The 20,709-nt window shown below is 32.4% G+C and overlaps 2 protein-coding genes across 2 annotated transcripts; both read left to right on the plus strand.

Moving 5' to 3' along the window:
* Positions 1–742: 742 nt before the first annotated feature.
* On the plus strand, positions 743–9,722 carry LOC100182767 (eukaryotic translation initiation factor 3 subunit B-like). The gene is made up of 18 exons (XM_002130001.5): positions 743–991; positions 1,069–1,261; positions 1,799–1,918; positions 2,119–2,176; positions 2,571–2,699; positions 3,057–3,214; positions 3,562–3,708; positions 3,912–3,981; positions 4,065–4,111; positions 4,372–4,582; positions 4,906–4,983; positions 5,050–5,164; positions 5,465–5,543; positions 6,083–6,218; positions 6,921–7,046; positions 7,472–7,658; positions 8,584–8,697; positions 9,121–9,722. The coding sequence occupies exons 1-17, from the start codon at positions 850–852 to the stop codon at positions 8,685–8,687; spliced, it is 2,100 nt and encodes a 699-aa protein (XP_002130037.1). The 5' UTR covers positions 743–849; the 3' UTR covers positions 8,688–8,697; positions 9,121–9,722.
* Positions 9,723–10,251: 529 nt separating this feature from the next.
* On the plus strand, positions 10,252–20,500 carry LOC100185135 (ATP-binding cassette sub-family F member 2). Its single transcript, XM_002129929.5, has 17 exons — positions 10,252–10,471; positions 10,676–10,851; positions 11,558–11,630; positions 12,116–12,298; positions 12,663–12,834; positions 13,582–13,677; positions 14,061–14,163; positions 14,566–14,661; positions 15,136–15,226; positions 16,032–16,150; positions 16,819–16,929; positions 17,118–17,180; positions 17,670–17,798; positions 18,256–18,459; positions 19,015–19,133; positions 19,561–19,587; positions 19,890–20,500. Exons 1-17 carry the CDS (start codon positions 10,363–10,365, stop codon positions 20,011–20,013), a joined length of 1,995 nt encoding a protein of 664 aa, XP_002129965.1. The 5' UTR covers positions 10,252–10,362; the 3' UTR covers positions 20,014–20,500.
* Positions 20,501–20,709: the final 209 nt, after the last annotated feature.

Consider the following 20,709-nt stretch of genomic DNA (forward strand, 5'->3'; position numbering starts at 1 on the left):
TCTCGAACTGAAGTTGTCACAGCACAGGACACAAAACCACTGGCACAAACACTCAAGAGACCACACAAAGGTGACAACTTTAAATGAGATGCAACACCAAGAGTTTTCCACACAGTACGGTGAAATATACCAAGCATAGCGGGGAATGTAAGAATGCCGCTTACAGCTGCGTACAAGTTTTCTCTGGTAGTAATTTGACTGAAATAGTCACTTGTTGAACATTTCGAAATCAGTTCATTTGCAGTGAGATGAACTCTCATTTTATTGTAACCAAATATTCCGCAATATATAAAATGAATGAATATTAGTTAACTTTATACTTCATATAATAATGAAAAACTGTACCTTATAAAGCGCTAAATAACAGAAGTACTGCGTTTTGTTTACGAGATGGTTGGGCCTAGGCTCCTAGCGTTAATATAAGAATGGACCGTAGTTGGTTGTATAAAAAAAACGTTTGTTTACCATTTGTTTTGTATTGGGTTCTTTTTACGCAAGTGGCGCGAATTTGAACTTCTCGGTTGAATGAACTTTGTGCGGCAAATGATTTTTTTGCGTTTAATAGATAAACATCAAACATGGGGTCCTTAAACAGAAAATAAATTACTTTTTTTATTATGTTAACTACACTTTGATTTTATTCAGATTAGCAGTTCTTGTTGTGTCTATTAAGCTTTAAAGAACCCCGAACTAATTGACTCAGCACTGCTCCAAGTGTGCCTTGTGTTAATCCACACGTTGTGAAATCATTTCCGGACGGCTAACTTTCAATTCTCATAACGTTATAGATTGCTGCACTTTTGCCTGTTATTTTACCTTGCTTTCATATTAGTCAATCGTTAAAGTGTCATGGTAACGAGCATGGACGGTGAGCAAGATTGGGAAGACGTAAAACCGCGTAAAAAGCGCCAGGATGATATAATAAACGGCAGCGAGGAAGAGCCAGACTTTAGCGATCCCGAAGATTTTGAAGAGGATGTTTCGGATTCGGGTAATTATTTCTTCCAAAATACTTACCCATTTTACATTGAACCTTAGTATATGGTGTCCATTTGTTGTTGGTAACAGAGTTTTTGGCCGATGTGCTCGAAAAAAAGCCGAAAGAAGCTGACGGTATAGACGCAGTGATTGTTGTTGACAATGTTCCCGTAGTGGGAGAAGAAAGACTTGGAAAGTTGAAGATAGTTATTACAAAAATATTTTCAAAGTTTGGAAAGATTCACAGTGACTATTATCCAGAGTTCGAAGGAAAAACAAAAGGGTAAATTAAATATTAATGAACACCTATAAGTTTACATTAACAGATATGTGTATTTTATTCTCAACATTGTTAATGTAAATGGTTGTTGTATAGTTTGCTAATGGCAGCTGATGGTTGCTTATTTATATTCACCCACAAAGTAACATACACTGGTAACTTGTAAGCTGGCACGAGGTGAATGAAACAGAACACACATGTTATAACAACTGTCGTTTTCCGGCCACCTCATGATAAACTAAGTTAAATTCATTAATGTACCTGTTTTATTGTTTTAATTTTTCCTAAACAACACAATTTTTGTGAGTAGGCTTATCACATAATAATGTAATTTACTTTATCCTCGCCGAAAAAAATGACAGTTTAGTGGTTATAACATGGATGTTCTGTTTCATACATCTACTGCTAGCTTACAAGTTATGTCTGTAACTTTGTGGGTGATTTTTATTTTGTAGGGCTGACAATTTAGACAAACTGTCAATGACCAATGGGTTGTCATGACATAATAAATTAACAAGTGGTAATATTAATTTTTTTTAGATACATTTTCATTGAATATGAACAAGACAAATCAGCCAAGGATGCGGTCAAAGGAGCAGACGGATACAAACTTGATAAATCGCACGCTTTTAGAGTGAATTTGTTCAGTGACTTTGAAAAGTATGGAATTTTGTTTTATTTGGGGAGAATTTCTTATTAAATTATAAATGTTTTTTTAAATACAAAAAATGTGTATATACAATTTTGTTTTATTTAGTGAAAATTTCCTTATTTAATTATAAATGTTTTTCAGATAAAAAAATGTAATTTTGTTTTATTTGGTGAAAATTTTCTTATCAAATCATTCATATTTTTTTCAGGTACAAAAATGTAACTGAAAATTGGACCCCGCCAGAAAAACAACCATTGAAGGACGTGGTAATCACAAGTTTAATTTTTATTTCTAAATGCTAGTAATTTATGTTTAATATTATGTTTTAATTTGTGTTTCCTGTATTTACAATTGTTCTTATTTAAAAAAACAGAGAAACTAGTACAGAATTTATGTTGGAGAAAAGGTGTATATATTAAGATTTAATGTAATAGGTTTTGTGAAGTTAGTATTTTTCAGTTGTGATTTTTGTTGTGGTTTGTTTTTTGGACGGCATGTGGTATTTTGGTAGGGGTTTGTCATTTTTAAATTTAGTTAAAGGGAAAAAATCATAATTTAGTTAATTCGTTTTCGAGTGTTTATTGCTATTTAATGTTTTGCAGTTCCTTTTGTAAAATATTTATATTTAATTTTAGAAAAAAATGTCATTTAAATTTCCAGGGAAATCTTTACTACTTTCTTGAAGATGAAGATTGTAACAATCAATTTAGTGTAATATATGAGGGGGGTGTGAAGACAGGTATCTTTCTGAACACAGCAGCTGAACCAAGCCTTTTAGAACAACGAGAAGTAAGATCTATGTTTAATTCTTCTTTTTGACATTGGTGTATCATTTTTGCTATTTTTCCCTAGAAAGCCTATATTTTCGTTTGTTTATAGTTGAATTTTTCTTTTTTTTTTATAGAAACATTATGCTTGGTACTTATTTAAAAGTAATAGTTTGTTAGTGACAACAGCAAACTAAAATTTAGATTCTTACCAAGTATGGACGTTTGTCCGGATTTATCGTTGCATTGGCATAATAAAAAGCACTTTGTTGTGTGCAAAGATTAAAGTACAAGTTCCTAGGTAGAGCTTTCCCTACACAACGGCTAGTGCTAAGGAAAAAAATACTCTGCTATGGTTAATAATTTATTTTCTAACCAGCGTTGGACAGAAACTTACACGCGTTGGTCACCAAAAGGGGCGTACCTCGCTACTTTCCATGCTAAAGGTATCGCGTTGTGGGGTGGTGAAAAGTTTCGCCAAATCCAACGTTTTACCCATCCAGGGGTTCAACTCATTGATTTTTCTCCATGTGAAAGGTAGGGTAGAAATTGCAATGCATATGATTTTACCCATAGGCCCAAATGCTTTATCTTGTTTTGAATTTTGGTGAAATCTAGGATGATGTTTAAAAATAAAGGTATATTCTCAGTTGATAAACATAGGGAATCTCATTTTTTAATGCCGTTAATGCAATAGTTCTGCTTTTTTGTAAATATACTGCAGGGTAAAATCTGTTCAGGCTTAAAAAAGGGTTTTTAAAACATTGTCACCCTCTGTTTTGGGTGATCTGTTACCCCAGACACCCCTAACTTCACGCTGAAGTTACCTATGTATATATATGATTTCATCCAACACTTGCATACCAATGTGTCTTTGTATTCAGGTATTTAGTTACCTTCAGTCCAATGCAAGACCCCAGCAGAGGGGATGATATCCAAGCCATTACTGTGTGGGAAATATTTACCGGGTTGAAAAAGAGAAGTTTCCACGCTGACATGTCTGGTGAGGACAGACAGTGGCCAATTTTCAAGTAAGAAAATAATCATCAGAACTTTTGTTTTTAAAAAAATTCTGCTTTTTGTTTTTAAATTATTGTAGTTTTTGATAAAAATTATCCTGTTTTTTATTTTAAAACAAAATTGTTGTATAGTAGGGTGGAGGAAGTTAAAAAACTTTTTAATTTTTTTTTCTGTTAACATTTGTGACAAATCAAGAAAATTTATTAAATCTTAGATTTGTATCTTATGATGGAAAGTATTTTGCAAGGAAAGCAAAAGGAGTTCTGAGTGTATATGAAACACCGGTGGGTTTTAGTTAACTTAATTAGCATGACATATCATTTGCACCACTTCTAATGTTAAAACTTTCTTTTTTTTTCATTTACAGTCAATGGGCTTAGTGGATAAAAAGAGCATTGCTATTGATGGAATCAGGTTGGTTTTGGTTATGTTCAAAGAAATTTTTGTCTAGGATAAAAGTAGAGTTGAAATCTAGCTCAGGCTATTAACTTAGGCACAATGTTTAAATTACAAATTTATTTTATTACTTATTTGATAGTGTGTCATCATGTATTAAAAAAACACATGTATTTTAGCATAGTGTGTTGGGATGACTGTTGTTTAGTCCTTCTTTTTGGCATTTTTGTCATTCCTAATTGAATTATAGTTTTGTTAATTCCCATTTTCCTTATCAGCGAGTTCTTCTGGTCTCCTGCTGACAACATGTTGGCGTTTTGGATTCCTGAAAACAACCAGATACCGGCCAGAGTGACCATTCTTGCAATTCCTTCCAAGAAAGAAGTCCGCGTGAAAAACTTATTCAATGTTTCTGATATTCGCCTCAACTGGCACAAACAAGGAAAGTTCCTTTGTGTGAAGGTGGACAGATACAACAAAGCCAAAAAGGTAATTTATTTGCTTCTGTGACAAAGTAATTAGCGTGCTTCCACCCAGCCAAGAGCAAGGGGGTATGGTCCCAGATTGATTATAGGCCCAATGTGGTTATCTTTGTGGTTGTATATGACAAAACACCTCGGAAAATGCCCTGGTATTCTCATAGTGGTTTAAATTGCCAGCCACGAACTAAAAGACTGAAAAACTCTGATAAAATTGTAAGTATAATTAAATGTTATAAAGCATTTTGTAATCTTTATAAGTACTATTATCTATTCCTATATCATTTTTTTAAAACTGTTTTTAATTAACTATTACATTGTATTTCCACACAGGCCAATATTTCCAATTTTGAAATCTTTCATATAATGGAGAAGCAAGTGCCAGTCGACATAGTTGAACTCAAAGAACAGGTTAGTTCAAAAACAAAATGCTACATGTTTAATAGCTTGCAGTAACTTCATACACCTATATTACAGGTAATTGCTTTTGCATGGGAACCTACTGGTAACAAATTCTGCTGTCTGCACGGAGAAGCACCTAGAATATCAGCAATGTTCTTTGAAATTAAAGGAGGGAAAATAGAACATCTCGGTAAGTAAATGGTTTTGGCCTAAGTCCTAGGACCCATGGCGTGTCATGCTGTGGGGCCTTACCCATATAGAATACAATAGAAAAGAAAAGGGTACTTTTTTTCTTGTGAGTTTTATATTTTCTAAAAACATGTAAAATTCTCATTAGAAATAATCATCTAAGAAGAGTTGTTTTTTTTTGTTTTTTTTTGACAGAACTGAAATGTTTAAAGAAACCACACTCAAGTTTATGACGTTTTTTTAAAGATTTTAATGTTAAAAATCAGAGGATTGAATTTATGTAAAATGTGTTTTTCTTCAGGAACTATGGAAAAGAAACAAGCTACACATATATTCTGGTCACCTGCTGGACAATTTGTGCTTCTGGTTGGATTGAACAGGTAATAATTTTAAGAGGGTTCCTAAATTTTGTATATTTTGCCACTTTGTTACTGAAAACAGTTTTGGCGCCACAAATTCCAACAATTGTGTACACAAGCCGTATTTTATTCGCTTTGTTTTGTCAGTAAACAAAAAAAAAAACACTCAAAAAAAATCAATATTTCATCTTAAAATTTGTAATTTGCGCTTAAAATAATTATTGGTTAATTGTTAGGCATGAAATGTGACACAATCAAAACAAGTAAACTGAATTAGACGAATAGCCAACTAATCAAAAGAATAAAGTTTTTTTTTTATAATTTATTTATTTTATTTCGCAGAAAAATGAAGTTGCTTTAAATTAATTTTATCAGAGAAAGCCTAATTTTAAATGAAAAAGATTTTTTGTGTTTTATAAAATTTATTTTGAGAAAAAACTAGTCGCCTTAAATTAAAAATTTTCTGACAAAGTTTAATTTTGGTTCAAGCTAATTCTATTTTTTTGACAAAATTTTAATTTTGATTCAAGTTGTTCTGTAATTTTTTTTTTTAATTTTAGTTCAAGTCAACTGGAGTTCATCGACACTGCCGACATGACAGTAATGAACAGTGGTGAGCATCATATGGTATCGGATGTAGAGTGGGATCCTACTGGAAGATATCTTGTCTCCATTGTTAGCTGGTGGGAACATAAGGTAAGATCTGTGATACGATAATAAATATGTGGTATATTTTAATTTTTTTAATAATAATCTGAAGTGCCAAAAATTGCTAAAAGAAATTGGTATAAAATTGTTTAAAAATACCAAAAAAAACATTACTAAACTGAAGTAACTCTCAAGAAAAGGTCATTATTGAATGTGGAAATGCAGTATACACATTTTTATATACATGTAATAGCATGGTAAAAGCTGCTGTAGTCTAACATGTTATACAAAACATGACATGTTACCTTTTATGCTCATCTAGGTAGTAATGCTTGCTTGGTATAACAAGGATTGTATTTTTTTAATGTATGAGACTGAGAGGCAGAATATCTGCAGAAAGTGCAACTTATTCTATACAAAATAGTTTATTATGTAATGTAATGTATATGCACTATGCATTGGTGTAGAGTTCTGCACCTACACGGGACTGCTGCATACATGCAAACAGAATTTAGTTTAGATGTATCGTGCTACAATAGTTAAACCCTCTACGCAACAGGGACATTTATCACTATCTAACAACGAGCAACATCTTATTAGCCCTTAATTTATTTATTTTGCTGATTACGTACCAATTCGTATCATGTTAACTGTTAATTGAATGTATCTGTAGGTTATGCCTATTCGTACAGTCATGACGTAACAAATAGCTTAATATTATACACATTCAAAATTTGTTTTCCTTGTTAGATTGACAATGCTTACTGGGTGTGGTCATTCCAAGGAAGGCTTATGAGGAAATATCCCATGGAACAATTATGCCAACTACTGTGGAGACCAAAACCAAAATCCATTCTCTCTGCTGATCATATTAAGGTAATGAGTGTGCATATCATTTGATTCTGAAAGTTGTGTTTATACCAAATATAATATTATACTGTGATGGCCAGTCACGAGTGTGTGCGCCGAAGCAAACACGAGTTCCTTTCCTATCATAATATGCCATATAGTATAAATATCCCATTTTGTGCTCATTTGCCTTCTTAGTTTACTGCTTGCAATAAACCATAATTCAACCACTGCAACAGAACATTATTATCAATGTTATATAAATTAACAAAATCTCTTTTTTATTAACAAAAAAATATGAATTTGATTTTGCAGGATAAATGCCCAACTAATTAATCCTCGTGTGGCGGGGCAGTGACAGTAGTTAGTTACTACAAGTGTTCTATCAATTTTAGTAACTGTAATACGAGCTATTTCCATTTGCCAAAATAAATAATGTTCCGATTTTGCAGAAAATCCGTAAGAATCACAAGTCCTTTAGCAAGATCTTTGAAGCAAAGGACAGACTTCTTCAGAGCCGTGTTTCCAAAGAAATTATCGACAAACGTAGATCGTTGATGGAAGAGTTTACCAACTACAGAAAACATTGCAATGAAGTTTATCAGCACACAACTCCATATAGAAGAGAACTAAGAAATGGTTTGTACAATCTAACAAATTTTGAGCATTGCTATTAAATGAGTTAAAACTTAAAAGGTAGAATTGGACCTATGTTTTATATCTCAGGACATGACGTACCATTTACATGGCAAAAAATATCATTAATTGTAACTTTTACTTCAATTCTGCTAAGGAACTAAAAAATGATTGGTACAATCTTTACGAATTTTGATCAGCAATCCTGTCAAATGAGTTTAAAAGTTCAATTGGGCTTATGTTTGAGGTCTTAGGGCATGCTGTACCATATACCAGTGCTCTTCAACCGGTGTGCACGGTGCACCCTAGGGTGCACAAAAACATGCCAGGGGTGCACCAGAACAAAAGGGTATATAAGGGTGCATCACAAACTTCAACAGTTTTCAGCAGTAATATTCAGTTTTGGACATTTTTAACAAATTTAGCCACTTTCCTACAGTTTTTTTTATATGAATTCTATATTTGCATAACTGGGAATCGAGAAACATCATTATTTTTCGTTAAAGCAATCAGGGGTGCATGAGTTCGTCACAACAACTTTGAGGGTTCACCAACCCAAAAAAGGTTGAAGAGCACTGCCATATACAATAGAAAAATACCATCAATTGTAACTTAGGGTCTTATAGGCCTTTTTTGTAACATTAAGGACAAGGTATTTTCACCTAAACTTAAGTCTGTCATCACTCACCTCAGAACCCCAGATTCCTAGCAAGGTATGCTACACTCTAAGATGTGTAAGTGACCTTGGGCAAAAAGTTAACGGCATACTCTGATGATTTTGTGCCATATAGCGGACGTTGGGTAAAGATCACAAAACAAACAATAGCGAAAATATCTCTTTTAAACTAGTAATATACCTGTTGACAACGCAGAATACAGTACGCCTGGCAAAAACAGAAATATAACTTAATTTATTTGTATTCTACAGGTGTTATGACTGATGAAGTTGACTACCAGGCTGAAGATCTAGATGAAGTGACTGTTGAAATTTTAATTGAGGAAGAAGAAACTATTTTGAACGATAAGGAGTAATCCTTAAAAGGTGATATGTCTATTAAATACAAGTTGTGTACACTACTTCTGAAATTTTGTCTATTCCTGTTCATCTATTATTGGCTGGATTTTCAAGGAAGTTTTAATGGCTGTTGTTTTGCTCAAAGACCTGTTATTTCTTCAATTTAAATATTGATATGTTGTTTTTATGTTTCAATGGATAATTTAAAATAATGTTAAGACCAGGAAAACTATTACTTGATTCACAAAAAAAAGCAAACTATGAGTCTAATAAATCGAGCAGGGGGTTCTGCCTGACTCCAGCCATGCTTTTTGGTTTTGAATAGTGTTCTACAGTTTTAGTAAAAAATGTCTCATAAATAATTACTAACCTTATAACGTAAATATCATACCGCAGTTGTTTTAAATAAATAAAATGACGTTATAATAATTTCATACCTTTTATTTTAAGGTTCAACGTGGACAACAGTACAAAACGCACCAGCAATACTCGTCAGCTGGTGCTCTGTGTTGTAGAACTGCTTATATTTTTCCGGTGAATAATCTGTGTATATAATTTTTGCTGCGGAGTTGGATGGAGCGCCAGAACCGCCAGATCAGTTTTTCTGAAATATTGAATTGGAACAGGACAATTAGGTGCTAGTTGCGGCGTTTTATTGCAGAAGTTTTCATACATATTTATGTTAGGGCGTGTTTTAACTTTCATAGAAGACAAAATGCAGAAAAAATACAACTTGGTCAAAATTGAAAAGTGAAATAAAACTAATTTAAACCAGAGTAATTCCATAAACGATGCACCTAGTTTTCGTTTGCCTTGGACATATCATGGCACATTTTTATTGTCGCTGTTATCCTTTGAAGATACTGCAACAGAGAATTGGGTTTTCTCATTTGTAAACGTTCTGTGTGCCTTCAGGAAACTCGTTTGTAAGTTCAGGTTTGCTGCTAATCAACCTATGTAGACTATAGACTGTTTCAAAATTGGAGTAATTTGTTCTACCGCGTAAAGACAAATTGTATTCGTTTATTTAAAATAAAAATATCCCACGTTTATTTAATTTGTGTTTTTGAAGCTTCAGTTACTGTTTTACAGTTAGGTTAATTGAAGTAAGTAACGAAAATTTCGACAAAAAACGTAAGTCATCCGTCACTAGAACTGGTAGCATTTAACAAGGGGATATTTCGCAATACCTCTATTGTGTCGTCACAGGCGTTTTTCGCCATGTGAGAAAATTATCCCCTTAGCGTCACCATGCACAACGGTTACGAAACAGCTGATTTCCTGATAAGGAAGTTTCCGTTTTAATTGGGTTGACCGCTTGAAACCGGCTTGTACCGGTCAGTTTATGTTCAGTTAGAAAAGTAAACGTTAATAATGATTTTACTTTAAGGCGTTTTAATCTCAACGAAGAATTCTAGGCTTTCGTGTTAAAGTGTTGGAATCTGTGTTGAAAGCTATATACAGATTGTACGATGTACGATAATTACAGCTTGTTTGTGCTTAATTTACATTTATTTAAATACTCTAAGTACTTTGTAAAACACCCTGAAATAACAAAATGCTTTATATATCTTCTTTTATAGATATTGTGGGGTATATTACACTCTGGTATTAACGCTAGGAAACAACAATAGATAATCTTAAATATCTTATTATCTGAATAAAAAATCAGATAATACTTTCTCGTACACTATGCCATCTGAAGCTGCTAAACGCCGGGCAAACAAAAAGAAAGAAGCCGCAAAGAATCGACAAAGACCAGCTAAGAAGGCTGAAGAAGAAGAAGAAGTTCCTGAAACAAGTTAGTACTATGTATGAATGAATGAATGTAACTTACTTTGTCCTCACATGGCCAGAAAACGACAGTCGTAATAACAGGAGTAAATTAACCAACTGATCGTCATTTACACTAATCTTTAAAATGTGGTCTTGATTTTTATGCAGCACATTAATCCTTTACTTCACAGTAGCACTTGTGCAAGCTAACCATGTATTCTTAAATAAGATGGAACTACGAACGGTGTCTCAACCAACGGAATAACAAATGGATTCAAGAAAGGTCTCGTAATAACGGATGGAGAAGCTGACAAGGAAGCAAGATCTTGTACTGGAGTTTTAGCTTCACATCCAATATCTTCGGATCTTCATATTTATAATTATTCGTGCACCTACCATGGCCAGGTTTGAAAGATGTGTCTCTGTATAGAAATATGTTCTTATTATACATATATTATATAGCTTTTTAATGCCATGTTCAAATTTTTTAAAGATGTTAAAAGTGTTTTTAATGATGTCAAAAGTTTTATAATTATTCGTGCACCTACCATGGCCAGGTTAGAAAGATGTGTATCTGTATAGAAATATGTTCTTATTATACATATATATATATAGCTTTTTAATGCCATGTTCAAATTTTTTAAAGATGTTAAAAGTGTTTTTAATGATGTCAAAAGTTTTATAATTATTCGTGCACCTACCATAGCCAGGTTAAAAGGATGTGTAACTATATAGAAAATAGGAATACTTGAATACATTACAGTCAAAGCTTTATAATGCCATATTCAAATTTTAAGTGATGTTAAAATTCAAAAATTTAGAAGTTTTAAAATCTAACTTAAGAGACACTACTAAAAATGATTTTAGTTTTGCTTTATTGAACCTAAGCGTTTCAGATCAAATTGTTATTTTTGTTGGACTGGTTTGATTTATAAAATTTGTACTTGACTAAGTTCAGCCTTGAAGTATGTGGTACCCAAACACTAAGAGTTGTCTCAAGACACCATGGCATAATATAACCTGTCAACTGAATCTACTGTGTGTGACTGCATTACAGATGCATTGAAAGATTTTATGTTTTTATTACCGTTATTTTTTCATGTTTTTTTAGGTGTTGTTTCAAGATACGAACTTAGAGTTGAACTGTGGGAACCGATACGGATTGATTGGTGCCAATGGTTGTGGTGAGTGTTTAACTTTATTTAGAGGCAGAAAACTGTTTAAATGTAAAATTTATGTGGTTGCTATTTAGGTATTTAAAATTTACTGACCAAAAAATATATATAAGTATATATATATAAATATATAATACTGCATAATTTGATTTATGTCTATCTTCCTAATTTAAAAATACCAGTTTCTACATTTGATAATTCTTTATGTTGTTGAGTTTTCAACGCCTTTTCTGCAGGTATTTAGGTATTTAAAGTTTCCTCATTAAAAAGGTTTATATGTGTATATACATATAAATGCCACATAAATTTATATCATCTTTATAAATTTAAAAATAACAGTTTTTTAATAGTTTTCTATGTTTTTAACCTTATACTGCTTTGTTGCATGTATTTAAAGTTTACTGATTATGTGTTTTCATACCTTCCGAATTTAAAAATACCAGTTTTTAAACTTAATAATTCTCTATCTTTTTCAATTTGTGCTTTTTCTGCAGGTAAATCCACTATGTTGGCAACGCTGGGTGGCAGAGAAGTTCCAATTCCCGACCATATTGATTCCTTTCATTTAAAAAATGAAGCCCCACCTTCAGACATCACCCCCATTAAATATGTGCTTGATGTTGCAGATGAAAGACACAGATTAGAAGCAGATGCTGAGAAAATAATGGCAGTTGATCGTAAGTGGATCATATGTTTTGAGGAATTATATGCTGGCCTAAAATTATCGACGCTAATAATTTGCCTCAATCGAACAAATAGGTGGTGTGGTTTATGATTTTCAGCTGTAATAAAAGAATATTATAAACGGTTAAATAATATTCTTTATATGTAAAAAATTTAGGCAAAAATAACAATTCTTCTGCAATAACAATAACCTTACACTTATATTTGAAAAAAAGACTTTTTTAATCAGAAAATTTTTATTCGTGTCCACTTCATGTTAAATAACCTCAACCTTATATTTAAGACAATTACTTGTTCTGAAAAAAAAAGTTCATTCAAGGCCATTTTCGTAAAATTAACCACTGACTTCGTTTCCAGCTGAAAGCGATCAATTGTTCAAGATCTACGAACGTTTGGATGAACTGGGAGCGGACATGGCAGAAGTCACGGCATCTCGTATCCTGCATGGTCTCGGATTCACGGCCGAGATGCAGAAGAAGAAGTTGTCGGACTTCTCTGGAGGTTGGAGGATGAGAGTATCACTTGCCAGGTATTTGTTAGGCATTAGTGAAGAATCCTTTGGTAGATTAAAGATTAGGTGGGTGGAAAGTGTTAAAGCAGTGGTTATTAAACTTATTAGTATGCTTTACCCTTTTAACAAACACAACTAATTACATCTGTTATATTTTTTTGTCTCATCAACTGATGTGGATTTCTATTGTTAGCTCATTTACCATCTAAATACAAGGAATTTACCCTACTAGTACTTTAGGAAGTGCTGTGTTGAAGGATTGTAGTTAGGGGTTATTTGTTACATTTAGCAGTAGTTTTTAGGAGAATACAACGTAGGGAAGGATTGCTTACAGCACCAATTATTTTTCTTTTTTTGTTGTTGTGGAATAAGATGGGGAAGTTTGATACTATATGTGGTTGGGTGGTGAAATGGTGTGAATTCCTCTTATTAAGAAGGTGAATGAGCCACCAATCAAAATCAGTTGACGGGACAGAAAAAATGTGACAATTGAAGTACTTTACCAGACATTGAACAACTCAGTGACAAAAAGCAAGCGCATCCGTCACATTAAATATAACTGATGTAACTAGTTGTTTACGCTTTTTAATAAATGAACGCCATATAACATATTGGGATAAATCTGATAAGCATCTTTTTTAAAAGGGTAAAGCATACAAAAAGTTTTATAACCACTGTGACTACACATATACTAAATGGTAGCTATTATACAAATATCCATACATTATATCTTGTCCTGTCTCATTAAAGCTCATATTACCTCAGGGCATTATTCTTAAAGCCATATCTGTTGTTACTTGATGAACCCACCAACCATCTTGATCTTGATGCTTGTGTATGGCTGGAGGAAGAATTGAAAAAGTTGGTTTTCTAAATATATATTTCGCTTTCCATAATATTTCCGATATTTTTCAAAAATATTTAGGTATTTTGCTTGTAATGATATTTCAGATGTTTCTCAAAAATATTTCAGATTTTTGTTTTCAATAAATCTGATACAATTTTTGGATATAATAAGCCTAAAAATGGAGACCAGATTGAAAGTAATGTTAAATTTCAAACACAAATGCAGTGATTGCTTACAATATCTTTAAAGAGAAAAAATTGTATTGTTTTAAAAATGTTACACTATAAAAAATTATGAACATTACTTAAAATACATCATAGGTGACCTCAGGCAATCCTTAAAATTCTGCCCAAGCGTTATGTGTTTACTTATATAAATATAAAACTTGTGCTTCTAGGTTCAAACACATCCTTGTACTCGTGTCGCATTCTCAAGATTTTTTGAATGGTGTTTGCACAAAGATAATCCACATGAATCTGAAGAAACTTAATTATTTTTCAGTAAGTAGTTAATTATGGTTGATATGGGTCAATGGGCTGACACGTTGTATTTAAATTTGTATTTTCTATTCTTTGTGAGTCGGGTCTTTGTCAAGGACCTGGGATTTAGGCCACATTTGGCCCATTACCCCAACACCCGGGATGCCCATTTAAGTCTTTTATGCAACAGGTGCTTAACTATGCAACACCGCGTAGCAGTGCACCATTTTTTTTTGCTTTGAAATGGCTTATAATTTGGACTGCTTGGTTGGAGCAATGTCCGTTAAGTGTCTTGCCCAAGAACACATATGCCGATCAGTTTTGAATTTTGATATCGCCGCTGAGCATCGAACCAAGTACCCTTTGGTTTCGATGCAAGCGTCTGAGCCATGGCGTCGGACTAAAATTGTATTTAATTTCCAGGGTAATTACGATGCGTTTATTAAAACTCGAGGTGAATTGGTGGAAAATCAAATGAAACGTTACCAGAAGGAACAAGATCAAATTAACCACATGAAGGTTTGTACTGCTGTTAATTGTTGTTATATGAGATTATATATATGTTATTATAGTGGGGTGGGGGAAGATGGGACATCTTTTATTCTATTTTCGAGGCCCATTTGGTAGTGAACGAAAAGTTAAAAATTTATAAAACTTTTTAAAGAACATGTTGTAAACAGTTTACAACTATCTATGGAAGTCTTAAGAATCCTTTTTTTAATTCATTGAATGTCCTTTGTTTACTACCAAATGCTAGGAGAAATATAATAAAAATGTGTCCATTATTTCCCCATCCTAATGTACATAAACATAAACGCTTAACAGGTTTTGTTATTGACAAAGTCATTAAGTGCTTATCTTAGTCATACTTATATCCTATGTTAATCATGTTGTTACAACATCTATATATTGGAATATTTCATTTGAACAACGGATTACATTAAGCTGGACATGTGTTGCCATTGAGTTTTACCCATTTACAAATGAACGCAGGATTACATCGCTAGATTTGGTCACGGAAGTGCTAAGCTCGCCAGGCAAGCACAGAGCAAAGAAAAAACTCTTGCAAAAATGGTGGACAAAGGTTAGAAACGTTTTTTTAAATTAAAAAGATTGCATTTATTGGATTCTCTCTTGGCCAGTGTTTCCACACTACCATATAGGTTAAAAACTTTTAGGGAAAAAAAACAAACAGATTTTTTACTTGTTATTTAATAATGAATTGTATGTTGTTTAAAAATTGATTTTTTTAAAATTAGTTTTCGTATGCTAATCAATTACTCGGTGAACTATAAACCTGTTTTGCCGCATCTGTCAATTTCTATTAAAAGCGCTGTGTAGACAAGTAATAAGCGGATGTTCCTTGTTCAATCACTTCTAATTATCAGCAGCATTGTTTAGAGTTACCAGTATAGTTGCTTGGGCAACCACAAGTAAAACCAATTATATAAAATATGCATTCTGTAATTAAACTACAGTCGTGAGTGTGTGACTGTATATGAACTTGTGAGAGTTTATGGAAAATTATTGCTGTTAAAACTTTGTTTCACTAAAAGCCTGTTTTTTTGGTCTGAAACAAGTTTTTGTAATTATTCTTTTCTTTTTTTGCTACTTTGTTTATTGATAGAATACAGAGTTATTATTGCTGTTGAATCTGTATTTTATAAAAAGCCTATCTTTATAGTATAAAACGTTTTTTAATTATCTTTTTTTTTTACTTTGTTTATTGAAAGAAAACAAAGGTATTCAAGTATATTTGTTTTACATTCATGATTTTGCCTAAACAATACAACAAATTTACAAAAATGTTGCTATACCGCTTTAGTAGAGGACATTCATTGAAGTTATTTACTGACAATTAACACAAATATTTTTCCACAACTTGATAGGATTAACAGAGCGTGTACGAGAAGAAAGCACCTTCAACTTTTACTTCCCTGAATGTTCAAAACTTGCCCCTCCCGTGCTTATGGTGCAAAATATTAGTTTCCGATATTCAGATGAAACTGTGAGTTTTTTTAAGCTAATTTTTATACCATGTCTGATTAAACCTGATAACCTAATTTATTTTCTAAATGAATGTATAAGTTATAGTTGTTAGCCGATATCGGATATTTAAAAGGTATTTTTTTTATTATTTTTATTATAAGAGGCTCAAACCTAATAACTAAATTTATTTTCTGAATGACTGTATAAGATAGTGGTTAAAATATGTCAGATGTTTAGTAGTTTATTTTTATCTATTTTTTCATTTCTTTATTAGATGATATTACATGCACTGCGAAGTAATGTGTATATCATCGTCTGTAGGGTGTAACGGTCATGCTTTTTATCCCAAACAATATTTTATTCTTTTTTATCAATAAACGTGTTTTAACAACTGTTGTTTTACCGTTACTACCCGTCTTTTCCCTTTTGTCAACTCTCTTTTTCTACGTTATCGTGACCGAAGAGACGAAATAAATTTCATTCATTCATATAACGTACTTGTTTGTTAATGAACAAAGTCTGTATCTTAAGTCCAGTTCTAAAAAATTAGTGACATGTCCATACCTAAAAAAAACATGTTTTGAACTGGATTAACCTTTGCAGCTGCTGCCATAAAAAACAGAATTTTATTTGTTTTAATTTAAATCAACTTAAATCATGTCAACTAATCCCCAATTTTATTCCCAGCCCCAAATTTACAAAGACGTCGAATTCGGAGTCGACATGGACACCAGGTTGGCGTTGGTCGGACCTAATGGGGCAGGAAAATCAACTTTGTTGAAACTGATAAGTGGAGAGGTAAAATTTTGATATTTAAAAAAAAATTTAAATTTACATTAAAAATTTTTTTTGGTCAATTATTTGTAATTGTTTGAAAATCCTCGAAAGTTTTGACTTTTAAAAGAAAAATTGTTGTTTTTTTATAAAGATCCACCTAAATCTTATTTTGATACCATCATTATTCAGTCATAAATCTCCTGTTACAGCTCAGTCCTACAGATGGAATTATTAGAAGACACAGCCATTTGAAGATAGCAAGATATCATCAGGTGTGAATTAATAACCATATATATATAATATAGATATGTGTGACACTGTGGCGTTAATATATATATACAGATATTGTGAATATATAGAACAAAAAGTCTTTTAAACAGTTGGTTCAAAACAAGATCAGGATATTTGGATTTTATGTGCTAAAGTTGTTCCTTCTTACCCTACAGTACAATCTAATGTATTGCGGTGGTGTCTAAACTGTATCTCATAGTTTTGGACTACAATGGCACTTATTTTACACAGAGTTATTTAAACATATAAATTACATATCATAACACCTAGTAAGCTGCGTACCACTACAAATGAAAAAGTTTAAAATAAGCCACTGACAGTGACACAGTAAAAAAAATAAAAAAGTTATTTTAAGATAACAAAGACTTTTTTAAAAATAAAAGTAAAAGCTTTTTAAGGGGTGCGTTGCCACGCCCGAAACCCCCTGGCTACGCCAATGACCATTGTTAAAAGTATTTGTTTGTCCACAGCATCTGCAAGACCACATTGATGTAAACCTCACACCATTGGAATATATAAGGAAGTGTTATCCAGAGGTCAAAGACGTGGAACAGTTAAGGAAAATAATTGGACGATATGGGATCAGTGGAAAACAACAGGTATGGGAAACTATTCTTTGTGGAATTGTTGAAATACAATAAAATTTGTTGTTATGTGAGGTTCTGATTTGTAAGACATTTTTAAACTATTGTTTTACCGTATTTTCTATAGGCCTACTCAATTTATTTTGAATTAATATACTTTTTATTACCACGCTTAAAAGAAAAAAAAACATTATACTATCACTACAATACATATCTTTATAAATCACTTTAGGCCTACTCAGTCTTTTGTTTATTTTGAATCAATGTACTTTCATTAACGCACTTAAAGAAAAAAAAACGTTATACCATTGCTACGATATATGTCTCTTGTTATTTTAAATCCATATACTATTTATTACCGGACTAACTTTACCAGAAAAATTCATTACCGAAAAGAAAACACCAACTTTGCCGAAAAAAAACATCTTTCCTACAGTACGATACATATCCTTATAAATTACTTTCTCTCCAGCTATGCCCAATAAAGAAACTGTCAGATGGGCAGAAGTGCCGTGTGGTATTTGCATGGCTGTCGTCCCAAAACCCCAACCTACTATTACTTGACGAACCTACGAACCATCTTGATATTGAAACAATTGATTCACTTGCCGAAGCAATCAACGAATTTAGTGGCGGTTTAATCCTAGTGTCTCATGACTTTAGACTTATTGATCAGGTATGAGATCAGGACCTAATAGTCATTAGGTGATAAAAATAATGTATTTTTTACAATTTATATTTTGCAAGTATTTTTTGCCTTTTGTTTTTTAGTGCAGTTTTATTTTTTAATAAAATTTTATGGCTTTTTTGTTTGATTAGGACCTAATGATCATTAGGTGATAAAAATAATGTATATATATATTTTAACATTTTCCTCAATTTATATTTTACAAGTATTTTTTGCCTTCAGTTTTTTGCAGTTTTATTTTTTAATTAAAATATAATTAATTTTTTTAAAGAAATATTAGCTTGTTAGTAACAATTTCAGACAATTTTTTAAAGCCTGTTTTGGTTTGTAAAGATTTTAAAACCTGATTTTGCTGTGACTTAGTTTCATATAACTTATTTTAATTAAAAAATATATATTATATATCTATGTATATTGTACTTTTTTTGAACATCTTTAATTAATTGGTTCACTGCCGCATTTGAACCCCATTTAAACAAGTATTAATGAAAGATTTGAATAAATGAATGCAATTTACTGACCCTACATTAACTCCCACCCCAGGTAGCTAAAGATATTTGGGTTTGTGAGAACTGCACGGTAACTCCGTGGACACAAAACATCAGAGCTTACAAAGATTTGCTCAGGAAAAAAGTTTTAAACAGAGAAAAGAAAATATTGAAGTAAGAATAAAACGTTAGCTAACAACAAAAATTAACAAATATATGTGGTTTAAATTTTACCCCTTTCCACAGCTGCACACATGGGTAGCGTAAACGAGAAATTAAGATAGTTCGATTAAATTTTGAAAACTATTTTTTCTATGAATTAAATATGATGTATTTTTGTTACTTAAATAAGAAATTAAGACAGACTAATTAAATTTCAATAAACCGTTTTTTTTTTCTATGAACAAAATTTCATGTATTTTTGTTACATTTTTTCAAGCGACACTTTTTTGATGTATAATATAGAACTATCTCATTGGACTACTGAACTAAAAAAGTAAAAAAAAAACTCAGAAATTGTAACCTTGTGGCAGTTTACAATATACAGCATCATTAGTCATTATGTAGTAAAAACAAATATTAATTGAATTTGTTTTAACAGAGGTGAAAGTGCTGATCATAACGCTGGGTATGTATTGTTTGTTTATTTATCTTAAATTTTAATAAATCTTGATTTAAATGCCGCTACTTTGCCTAAATTGAAATTTAAACTGAAGAGCTAGTCTTAGCTTACTTATATTGTATTGTTTGAATATGTATTTTAAAAAGAAGTCTCCTATGTGTAGATGTAACTTATGCTTACCAGTTACCACTTGTGTAACCCATAGGATCACTGGATTGAAACAGCCAAAATAACTCTTTATTAATTAGTTTGCCATTAAAAAATTGGGCCAAATTTTTCATTAAAATTTTCATCCTTTATTTCTACAGGAAAGTTAAGACAGCAGCTGTTCCTGTTAAAAAAGTTCCATCTCCTGCAAGCAAAGGAAGTATTATTGGCATTGTGAAACCTAAAGCCCCAGCCACTGTCGATTTTTGGAATGGCGAGGATTAAATCTGGAAACACTAAGTTGAATTCATCTGGAAACACTGCATATAGGAAATTAAATCTCTGGTGGTCACTGGCTGCCTGGAATCTTGTGTTTTTTAGTAACGCGCATGCGCAGTGTTGCCCGGAATCGCATATTTATTACTAGGCAATTTCAAGTTTGTATCATAGGCAATGTCTCTTATTCTCTTTCTTGCGTGCGCGTCTGTTATTGATTGCAAACAGGGAGTTTCCTATGCCGTTTTGGAGGGCGCGTATAAATTTCCCATAAATTTCAATTAAAACCAATAAAAAAACGGGACGCGCTGAACGTCTGGTCGATGCCAAGTTCGAAAAACGCCCCATTGGTTGATGCGGTGACGTCTGTGGTATGACGTCATTTATTTTCGTATTTTCCTTGTTGAAAACCAAACCCCCCAAGTATTTGTATTTATAATGAAAACCACGTTGGTAGTCGTGGTGTGTAAAGAAAATAAAATGTGAAAAGATTGGATTTTATTGACTTCTGTGAATTACAAGTAGGATGCATGTATTATGATTAAGGTACAAGGGAACAGGTGTACAAGTGTTAGTTGTTCGGGTATAAGCGCCTTAAAAAAGGCTTGAATCGCATTGCCGTGTCCGCGTTGGTTTTACCTGTGCGAATAAACCAAAGACGTGTAACGAGACACACAAGGATAAGAATGCATGTGATGGCCGCAC

Source organism: Ciona intestinalis, chromosome 3 (genome assembly GCF_000224145.3).
Source record: "Ciona intestinalis chromosome 3, KH, whole genome shotgun sequence".
Lineage (NCBI taxonomy): Eukaryota > Metazoa > Chordata > Ascidiacea > Phlebobranchia > Cionidae > Ciona > Ciona intestinalis.